The sequence below is a fragment of the Leptosomus discolor genome, chromosome 2 (assembly GCF_034619465.1).
Source record: "Leptosomus discolor isolate bLepDis1 chromosome 2, bLepDis1.hap2, whole genome shotgun sequence".
Taxonomy (NCBI): Eukaryota; Metazoa; Chordata; class Aves; order Leptosomiformes; family Leptosomidae; genus Leptosomus; species Leptosomus discolor.
Window position 1 is genome coordinate 7789280 of NC_141392.1, and position 26596 is coordinate 7815875.

Sequence of the window (26596 nt, forward strand, 5' to 3'; positions counted from 1 at the left end):
CGGCGGCGCTGCTTCCCCCCCGCCCCGCTGCCCTCCCCGCCTCCGCGGCGCCGTTCGCGGCGCAGGGGCGCCCCCCCACGCCGGCCGCGGCGCGGCGGGACGAAGCTCCTCCGCCGCCTCGGGGGCCGCGGCCGCCGCGCCCCTGAGGTGAGTGAAGGCGCGAAGCGGTTCCGCCGGGTGTCCCGCCCGCTCCCGGGCCCCGGGCTTGTTCGTGGGGCCCGCAGCTGCCTCTGGTTTGCGGGTGCTGAAGATGGCGCCCCGCCTTGCTACCGGAGTGAGCGGAGCTGGTGCGAGGGCGGCGGAGTGGCCGGGTCCTCGGTAGCCCTTGTTGTGAAGAGACGAAATGCTTCGGCTGGGGAGAAAGGCAGGGATGACTGAGCAAGTCAGGAGTGGCGGGAGGCTTTTGTTTTACCTCCGCCTCAGGCATTGACTCCTGATAAACTCCTGGTCCCCAAGATGGTTGTGGTGACAGTGGAGGGAGTGAAACAAGACCTGAGGTTCAATAAGTGAACAGCTGTGTAAGAAAGTAGGTGTAATTATTTTGTAGTTACTAGGGCATAGGCATCAACCATTACAAATGTGAGATGCTGTAACAAACAGGAGATGGGGGCTAGGTTCTTTCAAATACCATCTATCCGTCAAAGATGAAATCCAAATACCATGTCAGGGTTGGATTAGAAAGTAGGATTTCAAGGGCGCAGTAAACCAGCGGGGTGGCCCAGCGTGTGAGAAGGGTATAGGATGTAGGTGAACCCGACAAGTGCCCTGCATCAGGGAAGTGACCCAAAATGCAGGCCAGCAATTAATTGCAGCTGACCACCAGTAGCTGCTCTGCGTCTTGAGAGACTAGAGGCAGAAAAACCTAAGTAAAATCCTCTTATCTGTTTGATCAAAACCAGGAAAGTGGCCTCATTCATAATGATTAACTCAGAATCCTTCTTCCTTCCCCAAAGAAGTCTTATGCAGCCTACTACAGACCCTAAGTTACATTTGTTCTTTAAATAAGAGCTTTTTCTAAGTTTAACTTGCATAATCACTCAGTTTCAGTTTCAGAAGCCTTCATACGGTTATTTTCTCCTGTCTTTATTTAATTTGAGGTTTTTACATGGATCTTCTAAAGCATTTGCTAACCCCTTGTGGAAACTATGGTCTTGCTCATTAAAGAAGCTTCATTGTTTAGTGTTGTACTGTGGCAGGTCGTGCTGATGCCTTTCCAAGTGCATTTCTTTCATCAATTTCATTTCAACAAAACGTTTCTGGTACCTTGGTATATGAAGCCAGTGCCATATCTGGTATATGGCTAGATCTATAACAGCACTTAGAAGTGGTAAAACCCCTGCACAAAGCTGCTTTTGCTCTGCCAAAGGTAGCAAATTAAGGTGGGAATTGCTCCTGGCACTATCATCTGGGCATATATCACTGCAACAGCAAGACTGTAAGACTAAAAAGTGAAGTATTTTTACAGTGATTTACACACTGGCAGAGAGGTGGCAAATCTGGAAGATGCTGCAGTACAAATCTGAGCTGCAAAGCACAGTGTAGGGGTGTACAATTAGTAAGTCCAATCTGGAAATGAAGTTGGAGTTTTCTGTATTTTAAGTTTCACCTTACTCAGTTTCATTTCCTTTGCCCTAAGAAACTGTAAAAAAAAAAATACTTTTTTCTTCCTAATTCATTATTACTGAGTTACTAACCACTTAGTTAAAATTAAACTAATGGATTGCACTAAGCTGTATGGACCATTAAAGCTCTACCTTAAAGCTTTAAGTGGTGCATTCCTTTATGCAAGGATGAATTTTTTCCTTCAGGAAAAAATAAAACCTATAAAAACTATGTTAGTCTGACAAGGAACTCCCAACACCAACTACCTACCAGCCTTCTTTTATACGGAAATATATGCCTCTATTTTAAATTTCACTATAAACCAAATTTAAAATAATGGGAAACTAATTTTGTGGATTGTATTAAAGCTCTATCATTTGCCTGCTGTACTACAGGAGTAAATAGGTCTTGTTTGTTTTAGAAATGAGCAGTTTGCTTACTGATACTGCTGCGCAAAGACTGACAAGGCAAAGTGAAGTTCAAGTAACACATGAATTTGCATTGCATTCCAAGTGCTAATTTCAAATCAATGTCACTGTTTATGCAGGGAGTTACCAGTGATCTCTCAGTCATTATCAGCTCGGGTTCACTGACCATTCACACTGACTGTTGGTCCTGACCACTAGCTCAAAGCAAGCAAAGACATTCTCAAGTTTGTGACAGAAGGTGAAGTCTCCTTGCATGTGCTAACACATTAATCTCATGCTGAGAATATTTTTACAACCTAGGTTCTGCCAGCCTTGAGCATGGGAAGTTTTTCAGCATCAGTCCCAGAAGTCACTGCTCCTTTGACAGCTCCCATTGTGTCATCCCTGCTGAAGATTGGAAGGTGAGAAAGGTCTAGTTCCTGCCTGGGCTTCAGTCATGGACTAGGTAGCACGGTACAAATTGTTTTGGTGGATGACTCCAGGTTAAGACTGAGATGTGGATCACTCGTAAAGCTCAGGCTGGGTGGGGAGGGCAGAATTATCTGATTATCTGCCTGGACTGTTCAGCTTTGCTGTCTTACATTGGGGGATATCCTCTAAGTAGCTCTGGAGCTAGGGTAACATGGAGCAAGTCACCCTGAAACTTGCATAGCTGTGTTCGGAAGTGTGCTTGCGTGTGTAAGAGTTTACTTGCTGACCCTGGTAACTTGAAGGGAAGCGTCTGCTTGGGGAGGTTACTGTCACTCTGGAAACCTCACTCTTGGTAATCAAAATCCTGGAAGAAACTTTATTGTTTAATGTAGTGTCGTCACGGTAATTGTGATTCTAAATGCATTTATGTTATAAAAATTAACGCAGCATTTCTGGTAATGTGACTACATGGGATTAATGGTGACCTATAATGAGCAGTTAGTGATAGTGTGTCTGGGAAGTGCTGCCAAACAAAGGGAAACTAATGCACGGATTGCTTCTGGCACCACGATGTAGGGATATACTGCAGCAGCAAGAGCTTATCACTAAAAAGCAAAGCAATGTCTAGAGTTACCTGCCCAAGGGCAGGCAGGAAGGTCATACTCCATGGATCGTGTCCTGCTTTATAAAACAGTGTCAATGAAAACTGTTTAGACTCAAAATCTGCACATCAGCTGTTTGTATTGTGTATCATCCCTACATTTAACAAAGAATTTAAAAACTACATGAACAAGCTCACTAGCACAATGCTCCACTTTTTTTGCCTTCTGCTAGAACCTGATCTGCCACATTCATTTAAAACTGGACAAGTAGGAGAGAATTACTAGTTGGAGTATTCTAGGTTGACAGTTACTGTAATTTCACGATGACTTGACAATTTTTGTACTAATCATCGCATTTGAGAAGATTTAGGCTATGGCCTGAGTGTAACTGATGCAGTAGCATTTGTTTGAATTGGCAAACACCCCGCCCCCCTCAAATCTCTGAAAGGTAACTGTTCTGCTGATTGCAAAGGGATGTTAATTCCTAACTCGATTTCACCGTGGAATCTGCATCACTTCACGTGGGGTGCGGCACAAAAAGATGCTGCAGCTGGTGCCAAGGTCTCTCGCAGCTTCCAGTGCACTGTCCTTGGTGATGGCAGGGCAGGAGACGGCTGCCCACTAGGAGGTAGACCTCCTGCTGCTGGCCCTGCCGCGTTGGAAGAGAAGGATCTAGTGCCACAACTACCACCAAAGGCTGGAAGTCACCAGGAAGGTCTTCCTGCGTTGCCAGTGTGAAAGCACCTAGACAGGGTGCTCGTTATCGGGCTGTAATTTTCAAGACTCAGCACTGGCCCATAGGAGCATTCATAAAGTGGTGCTTGAGTCCTGCAGACTTAAGCAGCTGTGGCAGGACTTTGAGAGCTTTCAGAAGAAACACATTTATGAAGTCAGCTTGCCAGTTTGGCTCTCCACTATTTAAGAGCGTGCTCTTTTCACAGCCTGCCTCTCCCTTCCAATCTATTTTACTTCTTCAGGAGGATACTCCCTACCTTTCATAGAAGGCAAACAGCTGAAAATTCCTTTTCTCTCAATACAAGTGTGTATGTATCTGAAATGGTTAAATGTCACAAAACAAAGGAGATTTTCAGCCTTCAAATATTAAAATTCATCATGGTGAAATTGCTTCAGTTGAAAGTAATTAAAAAACAAAAAACAACTATGAGGGCTAGCAGTAAGGGATTGATGATCCATGATCATTAGCATGAGCAGAAGTGAAAATTGTGAAATGTATATAAATCAGTGATTTATGTTTGACTACCTTCTCTATGGTGGGACCTAAATTATCTATTAGAGTGTGCTGCTGATCCATTACAGAGCCTGCAGAAGTGTTTTACTTGCACGGAATCGAAAATGTGAGGATTGGAAGAAAAAATGGGTGTAATTTCTGTATGTTTGACCTTACGTAGCACTGAGGCTTGCAGCTGAAAAAGGCAACTGGAAGGTGCTCCTAGGTCCAGTAGTGCAGATGCAGCATTATGCCTTCAGTGTGCAAGAACATTATATTAGTATTATAATATGGAATGGATCGATACAAATGAAAAACAAGAAGTACAACTTTTACAAAATATTATTCTGAATCAATGTATATACATTATACACATTATACATGGATTTTATATGTCACATATGTCTCCAAGGTTACTCACAACAGTTCAAGCAATGGTTTTCTGTGTTATTCTTGTGTTTTGAATTGTAGGTCATTCTTGCATCTGTATTATATTATTATGCTGGATTAAAGAAGAAATTAGGATCTTGTTTAACAAAACTATACTAAATACAGTGCCTGTCCAATTTAGATTTTTCCAAAAGGCTGGGGCAGAAAGGGATTATTTAGAAATTTACCAGACCAAGGCTGAAGATTTGCAAAGTAAAATAGCTGTATAACAAAGGCTAGAGTGTATCATGAGAATACTCTTTAAATTTATAGTAGATACATGATGTGCTTATGGATTTTTTTAAAGGAGAAACAATTATACAAATCAAACAATTTGTTCTTTTTAGTCCCATGGTGCTTGTATTGCAAATAAGGACAGGTGATGGAAGTGGAAAATATTTTTGTATTTGACTGCTTTTTTAAACAAAAATTCCATTTCAAAATGCAGGTTATACAACTTGTATAGTTTTGAAAAATAGAGATGAAGAGTTGAAGACAGTTTAGTCCCTGAGTAAATATCTGGAAATCTACTAAAATCTATACAATTGTTCCCAAGACCTCCTTTCCCCATCACTTTCAACAGACACCTTTATTTCTGAGCTGTAGGCACAGGCCACCACCAGTAAAGCGTAACCCTTAAATTGGCTCATCATCATTCCAGTTCAGGCCGGGGCTTTAATTAAAAGGCTCCTCCTGTTGTATACCCCCGAAATGAATGTAAACCCGTCCGCCTTTCTTTTGTTTATGGACCTGCTTATGCCCTACGCCTTGTACATCAAAAAGTTTCCAACCAGTGTAGAAGTGCTGTAAGAAAGAGGCATTATCACGATCCATAATCCTTTCATAACAAAGTGGGACATTTAGTTGGTCTGTTGTTTGCCAGAAGTGGCTGACTCCCCATTTCCTTGAGTTTCTGTCCACTTGGAGGTGTCAGTAATGCTGGAGCAGAGAGGTGATGAGCAGCTCCTTTCAGCTGATGAAAGTTGTTAATATAGCTGGCAATCAGTAGAGTGATCTCAAGAATCTATAACAGGAACATACAAAATTCTTTGAAAAATACAGTGATGTGTTTTGACTGCTGAAAAAATAGCTAACTTTTTAGCAAGTGACAATCACCATCAACTGGAAAAGTACTTGTACTTTATCAAACACGTTAATGACGGGGAGAGAGGAGATGCCTAATAGAGCTTTTTTTTCTATTGCTCCTTGCAAATAATGTAATGTTATTCCCATCAGTATGCTAGATACTTTGTCTTCCAGTCTTAAATGATTCAAACAGATGTCTTCTCTCACTTTGAGAGAGATTTTGAAGTCTGAAAGGTGACGCTCTTAGAAAAAACTTTCATGATGTGTTCCCTCAGTTTTCCTAGAAAATATCCAGTGCTCAGAGAACTAAAGACACAGGGTAGATAAAAGGAATAAAGACTTCTGGGAGCTTTTTACCCTATTTTCTCTTTGCAGTCCACACAACCTTGCCTATAAGGGCACAATCGGAGGGAAACTTGAACAGATGTATTTTACTGTGCGCATTTGTATGAAGAGTTGTGTTTTGACCCAAATTTGTATGTGGAATTTTGTATTCTGTTTCATAAATTGTTCTGACTAACAGCAAAAGTCTTGGGAATCTTTATTTTTAAAAAAAAATGTAGTCATTATTACCAGCGAAGGCGAGAATCTAGATTTAAAAGCATGAACAGTTTCTTTACCAAAGGTAAAAATATCCTAGGATTTTTAAGAAGTGACTGATCTTTCAGGTCTCGTGCTCTACAGTTCCACCATGTGCCTTCTTAAAAATTCTCTCTAGTGCTGATCAAGCAAACAGACTACTTTTTAGGTACTGCATATAATTCCTGTCCTTAATAGCCTTCTTTGTCCTTCTATGAAAAATCTGGAATGTTATAGACAGGGACATGAAAAGAAAAGGAACACGTCAGTATTGTCACTGTTAGTTCTTATATTACTAATTGTTTTGCTGTCTAAAACCATCTGGCAAAATTCAATCATCTGAGAATGCTAGGAATAAAGAAGGTGTTTCATCTCTCACATCTGTTAAGGATTATCCACTAGAAAAAGCAGAAAAGAGGCAGATGGTGGGAAACTGTTTCAGGTAATATACCAACCTTTGGTTTTGTCATGGCGAAAAGGTGTTTTTCAGTTGATTTGTCTTTTGTCTGAGCATTGCTAACAACCAACATAAAATCATCTTGATAGCCTCCGAAAGTCATCAGACTCTGATACGTATATGTAACTGTTAATCGCTTAAAAAAGAAAAGCAAAAAACCAAAACACAAAGCTATAAGCAGGACAATGCAGGAAAAACAGATTATGACAAATACTTCTTTTAAAAATATAATTAGATGTGCATTTTTCAAAATGTTACTGTTAGCCTCTTATGAATCTTGAAATTAATTGTAAATTTTGGGATAGCCTCATTCACACCTTCACTGTGAGGAATTTCCATTGCAGATGATAACTCTTGTAAGTTTGACCTCTGTTTCTATTCCAGATTAATTAGATCAAAGGTATTACAAGCAGGTTTCAACTCAAGTGTGTAATTCAATTTACACAAGCCTTGACTGACTTTGAGGGAAGTTAATCTTAGGAATTCCATTTGAAATGGAAGCAGTGTCTATATAGATTAAATGGCAGAGTATGAGACATCTAAAGGAATTTAAATCCAGGACTTCTTTTTGTGCAGTGATGCAGTGTTCTCTTTTTTGCACATCTCTGATGAAACAGAAATGCTTCTCAAGGCTCCTCTGCTTTCCATGCCTCGGCTTCCATTGTTCCATGTGCAACACCACACTAGTGGCCTTTGAGTCTATGATGAGCTTTTAATTTGTCATCACGACTCACATTAATTTGCTGCATTTGTTCACATTTAAAATTAATCATAAGACAGTATCTGTACAATAACTGACTTAACGTCCTTCAGTTTTTGCTCTTATTTTGAAATACTGTTTTCTCTACGCCTTGCAAGATCATTTCTGATAACCCTGATCCTTCCTATAGAAAATCGGCATATTCCCTGGAAACTGAATGCTTGTGGAATGGCAAGCAAGGCCTGTCGATACTGTAAACGGGCAGGGCTCTGCAGCAATGCCACAGCTGGCTCTATGAGCAGGTAGGGTTCACAGAGCCTTCTGCAGTCTGATGCCAGCTCATTCTCTGAACAGAGCTGCTGTTTGCTCTTCTCATGTTCTTTGTTTTATTATTTCTTTAACTGCAAAGAAGTGTAATGAAAAGGCTCCTATCAGTACAATTATGAAGTTGAGATTTTAATTTTCTGATATTCAGTATTAGCACTTGCTAATAGCGCCATGCCGTTCTGTTTCTTTGCCTGATATAAATTAAAGCAGGGATCTTCTCAGAAACTGCTTTTTCACACTGATTGCCATGAGTCGTTTTCTGGGGAAACTTTTATTGCAAATCAAAGAAAAATCAGAGCCTAAAATGACATAATTAAATAACACTGGGTTATATTACCTACTATTAAACAAAAATAATACAATGAAAATAACAATCTTTTAAAGTAACTGCTCTTTGCAGAGTTTATGTATTATGAATAATAATGGAAAATGAAGTCTCCAGAAAAGGAAATTAATGTTATTGTAAGAACTGTAACTACGGATCTTCTGACATCTGAATGATTAAAACATTAACATTTCATTAAAAGACATAAAAACTGTATCTGATAAACAAAAATAAATTCTGTGCAAAGAATTCATTACTTATTTCTATTATTAGTGCTACTATCATGATGATAACATTAAAGCGTTTTGAAAGGGATGAATATTTGCTTTAAGAGAAAGACTAGATAACTTAGCATGGAAGGCTAATGCCATCTTTTATGTAGTATGGTGGTGAATCTCTCCATATACTCAGTATTAACATCTACTTTGACCAAAATTAAAAAAGAAATTTCACTTACCATAGAGCTGTAATCTAGGATGCTTATGCCATCTTCATGTACAGCAAACCATATGAAGGACTTCTCAACTGAGGATGTTGCTAGAGGCTACAAAGAGAAATGTTCTCTAATTAGTATTTCAAAATGAGGCAATATGTAAATAATTATTAACTCTCAGCTATTTTAGAGCTCTCTCCATCCGCAGATCTTACTGAGACTTACACTGGGAGGGAACTGATGTCAAGGAATTGAAGTAGCTGCCCAAAGCCATGTAGGCGGCCAGTGGCAGAACTACGAACTCAGCCTAATACTCTTGAAGCCTCCCCTGGTGCTTAGTCCAATATATAGTCTCACTAATAAAATAAAAAAAAAAAAGTCAGGTTTAAAGTTGTTCACTAGCACTTATGTCTACATATGCAAAGAACAGAGTGCTGATAAGCAATTATATGTATGTACGCTGGGATTACCTAATAAAACATAAGGGGTGAGGTGGCAGTTCTGTTTAACATAGCTGTTATTTGAATCAAGAGAATTAAGATACTAAGTGGTTTAAGAGAAACTGAGAGAGGCCAGCACAGAAGGGAGTGCTCTAAATACCCTTAACAACATTTAGTGTTTCTGCAAAGTTCAGCTGCCATGGCCAGTTAGTGATGCCTTTCCAATACTCTACTACTGACCAAGTAAAAAAAAAGTCTGGAACAAAAAGGCTATCTCAAACTAAGGTATAAGAAAATGAAACGATATCACCTAGATTAATAATGTAAAAGCAATAAGTGTGTTGGAAAGTTAGTATTATAGTATACTTAGTACTATGGCTATTACATTTCACCAGTATATGGCTTAACCAAGTTAGTAATTTGACAAGAGATTCAGTCAGCACATGGATAGCACACTCGTGTTCAACAAAAAGGTATTACTATTTGCAATTTATATCTATATTAAAAAAAACCCATCACTCAAACTCAGTGAAGTTTCTTACTTTTGCTGCAAACAATTTAGCGCCGAAGAAAGACCATTTTCTGGCTACAGTGAGATAAATGCGCACACAGTCTGCAGCACTGTGCCCCCGGAGAGCCATCCATCTTGTAGACAACCGCTGACAAAGCTGTCTGTTGAAATGAAATATGTAATTTAGTTATTGAAAGGAATTTAAATGCTTACCCATAGCGAGTTTAATGAGCAAAAAAGAATCCATTTGTTAAAATGATAATTTAATACAAAAACTATCACTTATACAGTATTAAATAAATCCAAAATGTCATTTAATATTTTTATGCACATGAAAATTATGAAGTATCTTCTAATTTCTGCAACATTATGATTAAATATTGATGTAGCAGTTGCAGCATAAAGGGAAAAAGTCTAGGACAGCTTTTAAAGTGTCTCTACAGATAATCAATCTACCTTTATCAGTACTCAACAGCTATGCCAGTTGTCATTGCAAAAATCCATCCAGCTTAGCCCATCTCTTTACCTGTGGCTAGTAGTAGATGTGGAAGATACAGCTTAACTGTGCTCTTTTTTAGTGTATCTGCGTGCTGCTACCAAAAAGAGTGCTTCTGAGGCATGATGCGTTCACACTGGCTCTTTTCTTTTGTGACCCCGTGGTGAGTTGGTTCAATAAAATGATCCTTTGGAAAATCCTCCAAAAAACCCACCCCAGAATTCCTTTCTAGCACATTGACCTGCAGAAATGACTTACCCGGCAGCCACAAGATGATTAGATGTGGCCCAAGAAAAGGGAGGGGGAATGTGTAGTAAAGGGAGATCGTTCACTTGCAGCTTACTCTTACTAAACGTTTACATTTACTACTCTTACTTACGTCCGACTGCACCCTCAGCAAAAGAATACAAGCAACAGGGCAGGTTTAGAGTGATTCTTTCCCTGCCACAGACTTCCAGCTCCGGCAATTTGTAGTTTTAGGCCTACTTGAACAGTTCAAGAGATGACTTACACTCCATGAGTTAGTCTAATCTAGGACCTCTTACACTTTGTTCTTTGAAATTAATAGCGTAACTTTCTATTTGTTGTGTGTATACTTTTGAATGTTCCTATTATCTTCTGAGTATGTAAAAATGTTACTTTGTGCATACGATAATAGCTTTAACCTTTCTCAACCCTGTAGTGAAGAAGGAGAGAAACATTTCTATGAGGTTTATTTGACCTCAGAATTGCAGTATCATTGACTTTGGATAATTTATTACACTGTTCTGCTCATCTTCATGTTACTAGGTGTTGATTGAAATTACTTGCAGGCTATTACTTTTAAATGAAGTGATACCTTACGAGCAAGCCCGCTAAATTAACATTTTGCCAATCTGACTGGCTGCCCGAGATTGCATGTTTGAATAGCAAACACTTAGATCAATCCTCACATCCTTTACTTTCAGTAGTTCTTTAGTCCATGCACAGACTTAGTTTAGATTTGCTGAGTAAGAAAAATAAGAATTTCAAAATCGCTGGGTTTTGTAACACTATGTAGGAACTGGTACAGCTTTTGCTGGAATGCCCGGTTAATGACGGTCCTCTGTCTAAACTAGAAACATACAGAGGAAATGGGTTCTGCAATTTAGTAAGAAAATGAGTTTCCAACACAGGTTTGGGCAAATATGGCAAAACAGTAAGTTGTACCTAATGACAATTTAAACCTTCCTCATTTCACTCCTCGATTTTTAGAGAATATGAGTCACCAAATACATCTCACCTTAATTGTTCCTCTGAACAACCATGCCTGTATCTCTTAGGGTAGAATCTCTCCAAAACTTGTTTTAATGTTTGATTGGACTTGGACTGGTAAGTGACTTGCCCTGCTGGAGTTGAGAAAGGCCGTTCAAAATCTCCAATCTCTACCTAAGGGGAAGACCACGAAGAAGAAAATGTTTTGTTACTCCAGCGTAATTTTCTAGCTGTGTATTATGAGCTCTCTTTTCCTCTGTCTTACCAAGTGAAAAATGAAAACAGTTTGTCAATTAATGTGTATTTCTCACCGATATAAAAGTCATGCAAGTAATTTTACTTTTCTTATTTCATATTTACTACGGAAAAATGATAACTATCAAGTATAAATTGTACAAATATAATACTTACTAGTTCTGCTCTGAGATTGCTAGATCTCCAGCTGACACAAACCAGTTTAGATTTATTGAGTAACACCATCAAATAACTTTCTCAATAACCTTCCCTTGAGCCTTTAATTTTTTAAAAATAAACCAGATCTGATCAAGACCATGTCTAGTAAAGGAGTCTTAGGCTTTCATGAAACAGCTGTTACTCTGGTGTATTAACTTGCAGAAGTCACGTCAGGAATAGCGAATGAAGAAATGGTACAGGATTACATGATGTACAATCAAAGAGGGCCTGACCATGTAGGAGGTAAAGCAGGTTTCTTCGGTGCTGGCGCCAACAGCAGCTGTAGAGCGCTTCCCCTGAAGCACAGGTAGCCTTACACCAAGATTCCAGCCCAGTCTATTGCCTGCACCATCATGTGTAAAAGGTGGAGGTCACTTGACTGTCAACCAATCCTGGACCAGTTTCTTTATTCAAGTTTTTCATTTGTAAAACTGCTGTGTGAGTCATTAATGCCCAAGGATTACCTGAGCTAAGAGAGCTGTCAGTTCCATCGCTAGTTCTTTGTTTACGGGGAAGAGTCCATTGACTATTTGATCATTTGTCTGATATACTAGCAGCAGCTTCTCTCTGTCTGTCTCCCCATGGACCTGAACTGAAAAATAAAGCCTACAGAAAAGACAGAAAGTTATTAAATAAAGAAGATAGGGAAACGCATTAGCCCTGAGGATTAGCGGTATCTGCTCTGAATGTGACATGTTTACGTCAGTGTCAAAACACATTAGCAGAGCAACACTTGTACTTGAACCAGTGGGCAAATATTTAATTTCAGTCTTCTGAGTTCAGTGTTGCCTTTTTTTTTTCCCCTTGGCAGCCCTGCTTACCGCTTCACTTGAAAAAATTAACTCTTGTGTTTTTTAAAAAAAAATTTTTCCAGTTATGCCCATTTACTATTTTTGTTGCAACCTTAGAGTCAGCCAGTATTTTTCAGATGAAGAAACTCTGCAGAAATTAAAAACAAATCTTGGGACAAAGCAGAGATGTTATACTTGCTAAACAAACCTATTTTTGTAAGTAAGGCGGACAGTCCTTGTGCCTTCACATTTCCCAGGGTGTTGTTCTTTGGAGGCTTGCTCCCATTTTGAAATAATGTCACAGATCTGGAAGGAAAGCAATACAAAACTGACTTTGCCATATATTCCTCTTTGAAAACACCTTTGACTAGAAATTGTCAACTTATGTTAATATCTTTTACCTCTTACATGTAAGAAACATACATAGCTTGGATTTTTAAACTTCCTGAAAGGAAACTTTACTTGCATTTCTTAGTTGGAGCATTTAATAATTGACATTTCTGCTGTTTGTTTATCCTGCAACACACACCCCCCACCTTTGGAAATGAGCCACAATGTGCTTCTATGGAAGGGGCAGGTACTTGATTTAGCAGCAGCCAGTGAATGTGTAATTATAGAGAGTGAGCTGTTATATAATTAATCAAATGCTTTTGATCTCTCCTTCTCTTTCTGCTGCAAGCTGGAGTTTTTCAGGGCCTTTCTAGTAACTGCTCTAAAGTTTGTATGAAGTTTGTTACAAAGTGCAGCCCGAGTGGTTCATAATGAGCGGTGTAGGTGGGCAGATGGGGAGGAGGTGGATCGGAGGCCCTGGGAGCCCAACTGGGCTTCATGTCACCGTTCCCTCATGAAAGAGCCTTCCTGGAAGCAGTAATGTGAACAGCTTCTAAAGTTACGTTTACCAAAGAAATAAGTATTTTCTTTATACATTTTGCTTTCTATGTGATAGGGCAAGACAGCTGATCGTGATGACCCCGCTTGTTTGTCACTAAGGCCTGGTCGTACCGCACCTTGTAACTCCAAGTGCAGCTGTGGACATTGGCCAATGGATGCAAAAGACTACTTGGTAGAAGCACAAAAAATTCATTATTCATTAGTTGCTAAAAGGCTTGAAAAATATCTAATATTTTAATAAAGCATAGATTGTATTGCATTTTGCCACTCTACTGCAAAGAATTCTAGCAATAGAGGGAACTAAAATTCAGAGTTCAGAACGATAAGGCAAACATTGGAAATTTCCTGAATTGAACACTAATTATTCTGTATTTAGATAAGGAATCCTTTCTTTTTTTTTTTTATTCTTCCCCAGGATCTCCACACCTCAGTATCAATGACTTTTTGGACCTCAAATGGTCATCTTTTAGCTATACCAGAAATGTTAACTGAAATCTCTAAATGCATGTTGGACTTTTTAGTTTTAAAGAACTCCAATTAGTAACACCGTACTTTTTCTTTTTTAACCCAAGTGTTACTTGTCTGAATAATATCAGTCTCCTAGACAAAGCTTTTAAATATAGTTCACTGAATGAATTTCAGCAATTGAAAATGCGATTTATAAAAAAAATCTTTCCTTTTACATTATAAAGACAGTTTTCAGCCTGAAAAATGTTTTCCTCTACATTGTCTGAAGAGAGCTCTGTAAAATGAAGATATTTTGTTGTTTTATGTGCAGAGCTCATTAAAGGCTTTTGTTTACCTTGATGTTTCCTTGAAGACAGTGCTCTATATCCTTGCCAGAGGGATCATCAGAAAACAGGGCAAATCCTGACTGAGCTGGTTTCCTCATACCTGTATCCTGGTTCAGGGTGTTCAGAAATTCCTCCACTGTGGTAGACGCATCAAACCCAACAACCTAAAAAAGCAGCCAAAATGTATTTTGCTATCAAACTTATAACCCCCCTCCCCTTAAATCTAAGATTTTGGAAGATAATACCTCTAGAATAACAGTGGGAATATAAGACTCATCCCTTCTTCTGTGAATAACTTATTGTCATTGGAAACAAAAAATTTCCATAAAGGGTCTGGAAAAGATTCAAGATTTCCACATGGGAAGTCCATTTAGTGGAATTTTTCTCCATCCAAAAAATTATTAACTTCCCAGCAGATTGTACCTTATTGAATTTTGTTTATGAAATCAAACTCACTAGCAAAATGCTTCCAAATGTAATATTTTTATTTTCTTTGTTTATACTGGTTTCTTTGCACTTCTAACACTTGAATTTCTGCTACAGAATTTATGTAACAGAAAGCAGTCTAGCATCTGAGCTTTTTGTGACAAGTAGCACTTGAAAAATGAAGACAACTATAATTTCCTACACTTTTCAATATGGTGGTGCAACAAATTAGATCAATTAATCATTTTTCATCACGTGCAACTTCAGAGGGATATTAGATGGAAGATCTACATTGGCAGATCCTAAATATTTTACAGATGTTGCTCTGTCAGTACTGCATAGGTCGATAATCTATAGAGCCTTCTAAGGTTTATTTTCCCCAATCTGTATTTTTGCCTGTTGCTACTAGTATTAATGCATTTTAGCAAGAGATGGCAAATAGCTTTTATACAGATACTACTTGCTGATGTTCACTTAAATCTGTTTTGAGGGCGTTTTCCTCTATTTGATGTGTTGTAGGTATTTTACTCTTTTGCTAAAGAAATGCCTTGAAAATGGATGTTGGACTTCTGTTTTGGGCTTCTCAGTGGTTGGCATTAAAAAAAAATCTGAATCTAGCTTCAGGCATGGATACAAGAGTTTTCAATACCATTATAATTGGTTATTTACTGATCCCACTGAAGTAATTTATGTATTTAATTACAATTTTTATAGCCCTTGGATGTATACATTTTGGAGCAATAACTAACTAATGAGCAGTTATTCCTTTTCTTCTTCAAACTAATTTTAAAACCTGTTAGGATGATTTAAATGCATGGGTTTTTTTCTGTTTTACTGGGCAAGCAGTAAGCAATTAAGAACCTAAGAGGTGAAAAACCCTAAAGTTCTTACGTGACCTGAAATGGAAAGTTTATTTGATATAGCTTTGATTTCATATAAAAACTTGCTTTCTGTCTAGGAATACGGTGAATTATTAAAAAACTCTTTTCAGACAGATCTCACAGTTAGCAACACAGACCAGGATGTGAAGCAGCATGCATGGAAGCCCATGGAAAGTTTCCTACAGGCTTTGACTGCTGAAGTCCCAAAAGAGTTAAGAATAAAGCTGTGTTTGTTCTGTAACAAATATGGTTATCCTTCATGGCTGATAATGGGAGTTACAGCTGTGCTTCCAGGCCTTCACTGAGATATTTAGCTTTCAAGATGTCTGATGAAAGGAAGTGGAATTTAATACCTTTGGCTTTTCTTCAGGCTAATTCATTCATCTGGTGGTCAGGTTAAATAAGAGACAGAACTTTAGTATCTCTCACTCTGAGGAGGTTTTAATGTTTTTTCTTTCTTTTAAAGATTTTTCCCCAAACCTTTATTCTTTGTTGATCGAATCAGATCACAGGTACCTTTTGCCTGCCATTGCTAGCACTGGCACAGGATGAAACTTGAACCATATTTGCCTTAACACTTACAGTTTTGTTTCTGCTATGCTACTTCATGTATGTGGTAATAGCAAGGGGTTGGGAGAGCTCAGATTTCCTGGTCTACCTGACATTACCTGATATATGCCATTCATGAAATGAACTGGAATACTAAAGGGCAGCGAATGGTGGTAGGGGTTTCTCAGAAGAGTGGAAAGGATTTCCATCCTGGAAGGTCTGGCTTCTCGGTCTCCGTTCCGCTGGGTACGCTCCACGCATCGCTGACAATATATTGCGTATTTCCCGAATTCAGTCCTGTGACAAAAAGAGAAATAAGGCAATTCTTGGGGACTGATTGAAAGGATAGTAAACTGTGAGTAAATCTCTGTGGGGATGCCAGATGGGAGGAGCACTCAGATTTCACTCTGTGAGATTTCCAACTTGGTTTTCCATGTGGAATTATAAAGAGAATTAGTCTACCGAGACCAACAGAATTGTGCCAAAGGTGAACATGGCTCAGAGTGTTTTGTGTAACTGCCACATATTGGTTTTCATGGTTTTGCAACATACAGTCAAGAGCTCCACCCCAGAGTATTTTTCAAAACAAAGGATAACTTTCCCAAGTGATGCATAGAAGTAACATGTACTACATTTTAGTAGCACTGGAGCACAATTCTACTCAAATTTATTTTAAAATATATGTCAAAAGATCTGAAATATTAAATGAAAGATTGAAAATAAGGTACTTCAGAAAGACTAGCTGACTAGCTGGGTAATAATATTCAGGCACACCTGGAATCTGCGTTCTTCTTTAAATGAAGTTTAAGAAGCCAAAGGAATGGGTGCTGGGGCAGAAAGAGTCCAACGCAGAGAGCCAAGAGCTGCAAGCCCTGGACAAAAGGAAGACATTCACTGTTTTAAACATCTTACAAAGGAAAACTTCCTGCTGTGGCTGCTGGCCAGCAGTGCAGCTTACTGTGCCAAGTAACAGGCAGCTTTAAATAGGAATAAAAAACCAAAACACGGAGAAAAAGCTGAGTAAATAAGCATGTCACCTCACTGGAAGGCCAAAATGCTCTCTTTCTATTTACTTGTGTACAGCAAGTTTCTTTTGGAACTGGAAATGGGAAAGCAGATCAGTTTGTATAAATACCAGTTACTATACAGGAAAAATATATTAAGGCTGCAAGGCCAAGCACTAAGAAATGAGGCCTGTGCAATTTTAATTCAGCTGTCCTGTCACATATATTATGAATCAACCCATTAGACATTTTCCTCCTACCAAGTAGACAGTAACTATTGAAAAAACAATTACTCAATATTTTGGTATATTTTCATTGCTCAATAGGTATCCATAGACTTCACTTAATACAGACTGCTCTTGTGTACTCTGGATGTACACTTACTAATACGGCAACTGCTCTTCTCACAGTTCTACCAATGCATCATACTGAAATTTAGAAAATGGGGTTTCTCTATCTTGATTTATCTGACTTGCCTGGTATTAAATAGAAATTTGACAGCACAGGCACAGATATTCCCTTTCATCAAATACCTGTACTTTGATGGAGGATAGCAGTGGCTCTGTTTCGGGAAGACACTGCAGTAGAAGCAAGCCTGGGAGGCTACAGCATGAATTCAGGACTTAAAAAAATGAGTGTGAGGCTGCCAACATTTTACTGAACATGTTAACTCTTAAAAATCATGCATGATAGCCACAATTTGTTTATCTGTATTAGAGGGAAGGCCTTACCAGTGGTATGAAAAGTACGAAAGAAGGATTATGGTTAGTTTAAATTCCACCAGCCATATGTAATTTCAGTGTGTGCTAATTGACATGACTGTGCTATGTCTGTTATAAAAGCTTTGGGGATGTTTTAGCGATGCACACATACTGGCCATATGCCACATATGGGGGGTTTTTAGATAATAGGTATGTCTGCTGGTCATGTTCTACTTTCTGTGGCAAGAGAAATACGTGTCTATTACAAAAGCCTTAATTTCTCATTTTCTGATCCATCTCCTAGTTCTGTAGGTATTGCTCCATCATAAGCATTACTGTTCCAGTTTGGTTACTTCTACACAAACTGTTAAGTATTGGCTTTCTTTTCAATTTCAGTTCATTTAATTGTTAGACATTTGGATACCAGTGAATAGCTGGCAGTGGACAAAGTGAAGAATTTGAAGTATGTATTTATAATCTAGCATGCAGGATGGGTGCAGAACAGCATGACATACAAGAGGGTGACACCTAACAGAAACCCTAAGAGTATCTGAGATTCCACAACATGGCACTACAGCTTTTCTTCACACTCATGCTATAAAGACATCTGCCATGCGGTTTAGCTTCCTGATGCAGCACCTCTCTTAGGAAAGATGCAGGAAAAGAGAAGTAGGTTCCACACATGATGTCTTACTCAACGCTTAACTTGAAGATAGCCCATTGTATGTCCAGCCTTTAAAAACCACGCAGGCACAGATACACTTTATCACCAGATGCAGGTGCTTTGATGGAGGATGGCGTCAGCTTCATTTCAGGAAGACACGGCAGTAATAAGATGTTAGTTCAGGTTTTTATCTGAGTTTAAGTAAGCAGATGCTACAGAAGAGTGGAGCCCCTTTACCATTCTAAACAGTCTGTGTAGTTCTTTCACTGCTGCTGAAATAGATACCATTAAAGTAAGTACTGGGTTACCTGAATTGGTCCTGCCTGGTTTTGTGGATGTCGACGTCTAGTCTGTTTAATAAGCTGACAACAGATCTCATTTTGAAGTTCAGGATGCGTGAGGCAGATCTGCAAAGCGCTTTGGGCCAAAGATACATGGTAATCAATGGCAGGAGAGTCAACTGCAGCATTTATAAACAACTGGCAGGTCTAGATATAAAATAATAAGCAAGTCAGTTTACATACAAAAAGCACCAACAAATCTTTTAGACATTCTGTATGACAAAGGTGTGCTATACTTGAAGTCATAGTTAGTCAGTGTACCAGCAGACTAAGGAAACCCTGCTGGCCCTTGCAAAAGTGGTGAAAAGGGGCCAGAATGGATGGAAAGCTATACAGGGAGACTTAAGATAAAAACATCTCTTAAAACCCACTCTTTTCACTCTGTATCTACTGGAGTGAGCTCTAGGAGGAGTTGCAACAGTTGTGGTGGCAGGCAAGTGTAAGGATGCTGAACGTAGCTTACCCCTCTATGGGACTCTCAAATGCAAAGTGTACAGCTCTCGGTGGCAGCCCGTGTGAAATGCCTGTGCAAGCAGCGAGCGCAACATGGCAGAATATACACAGGTAAGAAAACCATAACTCTGAGCCATTTGTTTTGGCTTTCACTGGTATTTTTACTGTAGGGTAAGTATAACCTTTCCTATCCCCAGTAAAGCCAGGTGTTAAGCATTTGTTGTGCTGTATTAGAGGAAAGCTTACCTAGCTCTCATTGCATGGACTCTATATAATAGCTGATGAATTTTCAAGGTGTGTAAGCAAATACAAGAAACGGATGGAAGCCAAATCTCTTTCTAGTCTATCTGAAAATATGTGGGTGCATAGGACTAATTTTTTTCAGCAACAGAATAACTGCACATGTCTTGATCTGTTTCTAAATCTAAAGTGATTTCCAAATAAATATAAATTTATTTTTATCAGAGAAGTCCATTCCCCTTTAAATTTTCATGCTGCAGGATTGCAGAAAATAAGATGGATGTACTTCTTTAAAGTGCTTCAAACATTTCAGAGAAACAAGCTGGAAATTTTGCCTACAAGTGGCTGTGACCGAACATATGGTGCTTGTCTTGAATTCCTTTCTAATCCGAACCATTACATCAGAACTCTCCAGATAACTAATGCTTGAGAGAATTTGGTCTTTAGACTTGTGTAAGTTCTGTGGAGAAAGTTCAAGCTCCATGTCTTCCAACTTGTAGTTTATTTTCACAACGTCCACAAGAACAGCAAGATTTAATTCTGTCTCTGAAACAGACTTTATAGCCTAGCTATTAGTTAATGTTCAGGAGTAGTTTTACCTGGGTGAGGGCAGGAGAGAGGAGAAGGAAGGATAATGGCATTGCAGCATACTCCCTCTCATAGATATCAACCACCTATCTGGCCTTTAACTGGGAAAGATACAAGGTCTTACTGGCATACAAAAATTCTCAAGAAACAAGCTGCAGCACAGCAGTTACGAACCATTACAAATCTCTTTATCATAAAGCCTTTTCACTGCTACTGGGAGATATACATATGTGTATCTTTAAAGGTGTATGAAAATCTTTGGAAGTTAATTCAAAGAACCATTATGAAATACTTTCAGTAATTTTACTCCATAATATTTTCTCTATTTATATTACTAGAATACCCAATCAGTGTTTTAAGAATAGCTACTCCATATGAAGAAAAGATTTTCTTTTTATTAAAAAGAGCAGTAGAATCTCTGCCCTCTATCTCCATATGAAATAATCCCTGACTTGCTTAAACTGAAATTTGCTTTGCTTTTCTTCCAATTTTTAAAATGTCTTGTAGCTGATGTAAATATATCTACCACAAAACTTTCGCCTACCATTTGTTCTTCCTGAAATCTAACGGAAAAAATAGTATTTCAGATACAGTTCTCTGAATAGAGATCCATCCATGCTGTTAGGTTCTCTGGGGCTTATGAACTTCATGATAAAGTTACTATCATCCATGAGGGCTGTGGGTTTTTCTACTAACTTGCACCTTATCAATAACCTCAGTAGACAGGCCAAAAGTTGAAGCCTAAACTGCTCCCTCACAACTAAAAGGGATCTCTTTACATTGGAAGTGATAGTCCATAGTGAGATAATATGGGGGCATTTTGCTCCTGTCCATTAGTTACCTGCGTGGAAGATAAGAGTAAAGATGTTGAACATCTCTAGTAAGCCAACTAATGGCCATTCTTTAGCTAAAATAGCAAGTTAGTTAATAAAAACTGCATCTGCTAGGGTTTTACCTTAAACAATTTAATTGCTTCAGTTTGCAAGGCTTCTGATGGCAACGTTGTAAGAGGGGAAGCAATTCCTTCTTTGCTGTGGCAAAGAGTAGGATGTCTCCAAATCTGAGAAGCTAAGCGGATAAAATATATAGACTTTGCAATTAATTCAGTTCATAAGTACATTCAGTAAATAAATATCAGAAGATTAGTATGTTGAAACAAAACCAAACTTACTGGTGTCACCTTCAATATTTAATAATTTGCAAATAAGTTGTTCAAACTCAGATCCAACATTTACACTCGTACTTCCAGCTGCAACTGTCAGATGATAAAGCCACGTGTCCTAAAGCAGAAAAACGTAGCAGCTCACTCCTTCTGTGTTGGAAGGAACCACTTCATCAGAATTTTTGCTCTCAACTTGAAACACTACCATGCACTCCTGTTGAATCCCAAAGGAGTTTGTCTTTGTTTGAATACACCTGTATTCATGCTCTCTATGTTACAAATATTAAGCAAGGAAGATTGGACAGGGCTCTCTCTTCAGAAGTCTTTTACCCTCAGAAATAATGGCTAATTATCAGGGCATTCTTCCTTTCCTCTTCAGAAAGCTAACTTAAGTGCCTTTTTATCACTGCCAGACCCTGCTAACCTGGGGATAAGGCCAGAAAGCAAAACAAGGTCTACAAGATTACTTGAGAACAACAAAGCAACAATAATAATGGTTTTAACCATAGCTCTCATTTCTCCTTCACTTCACTCGGGCAGTCTTCCCTACTGTTAGTCTCATCAGTGAAAATGGGTAAGAGTATCCCAAAAACCTCTCGGGAAGGGAAATGGGTCTGTCTACAAGTTAGTGTAATGTCAGCAAAATTCTCCAATTACAGCACATTTCATATTCTGCACCATCTCCTTGTGTAAGCAAGCCTGTATATTTTTGTCTGTTTAGAAAAGGATTACCTATGGTAGCACTGGTTCACAGACAAACTCTGATCGATGTTAATGAAGCAGGACCTTCTCCTTGCTTATTACATCAAACTACAAGCCAGATGACTTGTAGTCCTCCCTCCTCCTCCTCCTCTTGAAGAAATACTCATATCATAGCACCATACTCACAGATGTGTTACTGAAACTCATAAAAAAGTCCTTTTATTACCTTCTCGTGTTTGGATCCTATAAGAAGATAAGTGGGTCCTTGATCTTTGGGGTGGATTACAACAGTGTAATGTGTTGATAATAAACTGCGACCACTAGCCTCATAATCTTCATCAGAATCGCATGATCTATCAACTTCTTCAACCTTTGCCTCAAAAAGCTTGATTTGACCAAGAGGAAACTAAAAGTAAATATCAGAAATGGTGAGAGAGCAAATATTTGCTTCAGTGCACGCTGATTTTATATTTCTTATTCTACAAATAGAAAGAAAAACATGAACTACCATCAATATCCATTTGTACTTATTTCAGTGCTGCCAGGGAATGTCAGATAAGCCAGCTGTTGCAGACAGCAGAAGCAGAATATCTGCCAAAGTCTAAAAGTGAGATTTTCAAAAATTCTTTTCCAGGTCTGCTTCTCTATCTAGTTAATGCAATAAATGTCTGTTAGGGTGAGAGAAGTAATTCTTCAGAGTTTCCAGACCTGGTTCCAAGCAAAAATTCCCCCTGGGCCAAACCTAGAACTTTAATTATAACCTTGTTATTTCAGAGGACAGCAGTGTGTTGTTGACGTATCTATTTTGTTCATGCTATAAATTCAAAAGGTAAATTTTTCTGTGGTAGACCTTCTCAGTTGGTTTCACTCTCCACCCTGATAGATCAAAGTGCTTGTGTCTTAAGTTATGTGTAGTTATGATCATTTATCGGGAAATATTTTATATGAAAAGCTATTCAAAAGGCAATTGTCACCGAAGCAATTACTTCATAGTCATTATCAACAGGAAGCCACGACGAACACAAATACAGCATGCAGTCTCCACAAGCGGCTGATAGGAGTGGCAGAGGATGGCAGTCCTTACTGGCTATTTTATGCAAAGCTCCCCTCCTTCCCACAACACCACTGCTCACTCTTTAGCTGTTCAGACATCAGGATGTTCAGGAGTGTTATTTAATGCTGTAGTGAAGAAGCCTTGGCTACTGTTTCTATGTTGTTTGTGATGTCCAGCAAGGCTTTAGTGATTCAGCAGAAAGAGAGGGATGTTGGTTTCCCTTTGGTAAAATGATAGCCGGGCGCTACAATAACTAGCGTCTTATTTGTGCCACATTCAAGTGTAAGCCTGAAGTAAGTTGTCTTGAAATACCAACACTAGTGAAAAGCAGATGAGGCTTCTTGATAATACTGTTTAGAAACTGAAAATACCATACTGGAGAGTAGCTGGCAAGTTTGACTGAATATAGGGCAGGCTTCTTCAATAGTGATTTGATAAAGTAACCTGTTAATCACTTTAAAGAAAATATCACATAGTGGAGGCTGTTTATTCCAGTGCTCTCACTAGCAAGGATTAAAGATGCATGTGGTGATTTGTATTTTCTGTGGTGCTTCTGAAGCATTCCACTTTTTGAACAAGGTAAGATTCTAAGAACCAAGAGATGCCATTTCACATACAAATAGTCAAGCCTGATTGATTGACTAAGTTTAACTAAAACACTGTTGGATGATTTTTTAATTTGAATTCCACTTTGAAAGGAGGCCACTTAAATGGACTCCGTTACTGTATTAACCACTACAGATTGTGTAATTTGTTTCCGCACAGACACATTCAGCTACAGCAAATGTTTTTAATTAGCAAATTCTTGAACATTAGAAATTGACTAGCTTTGGAAAACTTTCCATACGTATTCTGCTTACAAAAGCTAAATTCTTTTTCTATTACAAGCTAGCAAATTAGTTTCAATTTTGCTTTAAAAGGGCAGCAAAACTTGTTTGAAATGTGAGGGAAATGTTCACAAGAATCCAGCAAAATCTTTATATCCTTCTAAAGGGCATACTGAAACCCCAAAATCTTCAGCAGTAAAAAAAGTGTAAATTCACAGAAAAACACAGAAATTTATTCATAAGAGAAAATGAAAGTTAATTTTAATGCTTGTAAGACGAGCTAGAGATTAATACTCTAGTCATTTGATTCCCCAGCCCTGTATTACACTTTTTAAAAGAGTAATTACAATAAAATGTTTTGATGGATGGTTACCGCTATCTTATTCATATAATTGTAGAAATAAGGTGTAGTTGAATGTTTAAAAATGGCTAAAAAAGGAAAGGATAACAAAGGGAATAACTAGCTTTATACAAAGACTAAAGGTTACTGGGTCCGGTGTGATTATTTGGTTAGATTAGAACTAACAAATGAGATTTTCTGTACTGTTTTTTAACTGTTGGTTATAATGGCTCGGTGGACTGTTACCATTTTGTCGAGTGTTAGCAGTGGTTTTGGTAGAGCTAGGTAATAAGGCTATTAACCAAATTCTCATAACCTCAGCAGTATTAACAAGAATTCTTGTAGAAGTTTCCAAAATCTTGTTCCTGACTCACCTCCATTAAAAAGATGTTTCTTGATGACAGAATACAATGCCTTGGGAGCAAAAGGACAGGTGAAAAGTATGACTAAGAAGCGTCCTTTGTCCTGTCTCTGTAGGTAAATATGACTGGAAATATTAGGACCAACAATATTCAGAAGTGTGGGTAGAGAACTAAAGGTCAGGCCCAATACGGAAGAGCCAGGTCTTGCTCTTCCTTAGCTCCTTGTGTCCTACAGGTTATGTGATGCTGGGAGGTTAACTTAAAGCTGACTGGATCACATTTCTTCCTTTTCTTCCTCAAACAGTGTTCTCCCTAGGTTTTAGAAACAACTTTCTCATCCCTTTCTTTTGCTGTCCTCCATCTCCATTTGCGTCCACCTAAGCAGTTGTAGACAGTGAGTTCCTTTTCCGTAATCCTAGTGGGGAATGAGAAAATATCCCCTCCACAGACACACATCTGCAAAGCAGCAAACTCTGCACCCTGCTAGGCTTTTTTTTTCCCCATTCTTGCAGCACTGAGGAGGTACAGTGACATACCAAAGAACGGGATTCGGAAGTCAATTGAGGGATAAAAAGAACATTTAATTTCTTGAAACTTGCTGTCACTGCCTACTGCAAGCATGCATTAGAAAGGGTGAGCTTCCAGAAGTCAAGGACAGACAGGTCTTTTCTGATGAGTCTCATGCCTGTCGGAAAGGGAGACGTGAACTGTCCCCCTTCGGCTAGGGATAAGAAGATGCAGAATGTATATCATGTCCCGTAGCAGAAGGAGACCAATGGGCGTGCCCTGGATTACTGTCTGTTAGGTCGGAACCTTCCAGGTTGACAATCTGTGAAGTCTAAATGTTCAATAATCAGGATAAAAGGGGCATATACTACCCAGGCCAACTATACCTTAATAAAGCTGTAACGTACTGTTTAAAGTCTACTTCAGTAAGTTATCTTCCATTCACTGAGGAAACACATAAGGGACCTACCTTGTCTTCCTGATTACGGAAATAATACAGAATTTTTCCAACTAGGGTACACCAAACTCTTTTGGAATATCCATGTTTCACCTGAAATTACAGAACATTAGGAACAAGCTCAGTCAGAGAAATACAGACTACATTTTACTATTGCTGTACTTCGGTGCTGTTGAGAGTAAATGCCTGGGTTCAAATTCCTTTCCACTTACTACCCAAATAATTAAAACTGCATAACTCATTTAAGGGCATAAGAATTAATGCATCAGATGTTCATCTAAAGCCTAGTAAGGCCAGTGTGAGTTTTTCATTTGGCTTTGGATCAGGCCTAAATTAGTGGAAGCTACGGAAATGGAAGAATTAAAAGAGAAAAATTCCTTTTTGTACAGTGTTCTTATTATCTTGACATAATCTGTCCCAGGGAGTAATGTAGAAAAAGAGAGCACTCCACTGAAATAACGTAGGCCAATTAGCTACTGAAACATATGCTGAACTAGGATACCACTGAAGTGCAAATAGAGAACTCAGCAGGAACTAATGAATTAAAAAGACAAAAAGAAAAACTCAATCAAATCAAACAACCAGAAGAAAAATACTGGCCAAAGTAGGTGAGTTGGTAGTCCATCTGGATTGTTCGCATTGTAAAGTACTGGGAAAGCAAATACCTGTCTGTTTTGTTTGTATTTATTTTACTGTAGAGCCATTTTCATCTAGATACTATTCTTAAGAAATATGGAATAATGCAGACTGGGGGAAGAAAAGTACCTTTGTAAGTAGTCCTTTCATGGTTGGCTTGATTTCGGGCTGTATGAAAAGTGGGCTGGCAGCCTGTATTTTAAGAACATTCTGTAGTACTTTGATCCATTCTTCTAAGATGTTGGGAGAATCTGCAGTCAGGTAGTATGTCCGTTTTTCTGTGGTCAGCTATGTAGTAACAGAAGAGTCTTGAGCTTGAAGAACATGATACATTCGACCCCATGGTGTGGGGCTTGTGACATACACTACCCAATGTAGTTTCGCAGCTTTGAGGGGTTTATTTTCCCTGAAGTACTTTTTATTAATAAAACATTCTGTGGCCAGGCAGAGCAGACAGACCCTTTCTAAGGCTTTATCTGAAAATTT

The 26596-nt window shown here is 38.7% G+C and overlaps 1 protein-coding gene across 2 annotated transcripts in view; it reads right to left on the bottom strand.

Annotated features, from left to right (window-relative positions):
* Positions 1–5541: 5541 nt before the first annotated feature.
* The window catches only part of PLEKHH2 (pleckstrin homology, MyTH4 and FERM domain containing H2), a 57896-nt gene continuing 36841 nt past the window's right edge, over positions 5542–26596 (bottom strand). For both annotated transcript variants that reach the window (XM_086460576.1, XM_086460578.1), the window contains 16 exons: positions 26240–26398; positions 25487–25567; positions 22154–22333; positions 21235–21343; positions 21019–21131; positions 18750–18929; positions 16847–16944; positions 16192–16369; positions 14225–14380; positions 12740–12837; positions 12205–12346; positions 11316–11461; positions 9590–9719; positions 8632–8718; positions 6821–6958; positions 5542–5724 (listed from right to left, as the gene is read on the bottom strand). In XM_086460576.1, the coding sequence (XP_086316702.1) occupies positions 5542–5724; positions 6821–6958; positions 8632–8718; positions 9590–9719; positions 11316–11461; positions 12205–12346; positions 12740–12837; positions 14225–14380; positions 16192–16369; positions 16847–16944; positions 18750–18929; positions 21019–21131; positions 21235–21343; positions 22154–22333; positions 25487–25567; positions 26240–26398 (2178 nt within the window). The remainder of the gene's footprint in view (positions 5725–6820; positions 6959–8631; positions 8719–9589; positions 9720–11315; positions 11462–12204; positions 12347–12739; positions 12838–14224; positions 14381–16191; positions 16370–16846; positions 16945–18749; positions 18930–21018; positions 21132–21234; positions 21344–22153; positions 22334–25486; positions 25568–26239; positions 26399–26596) is intronic.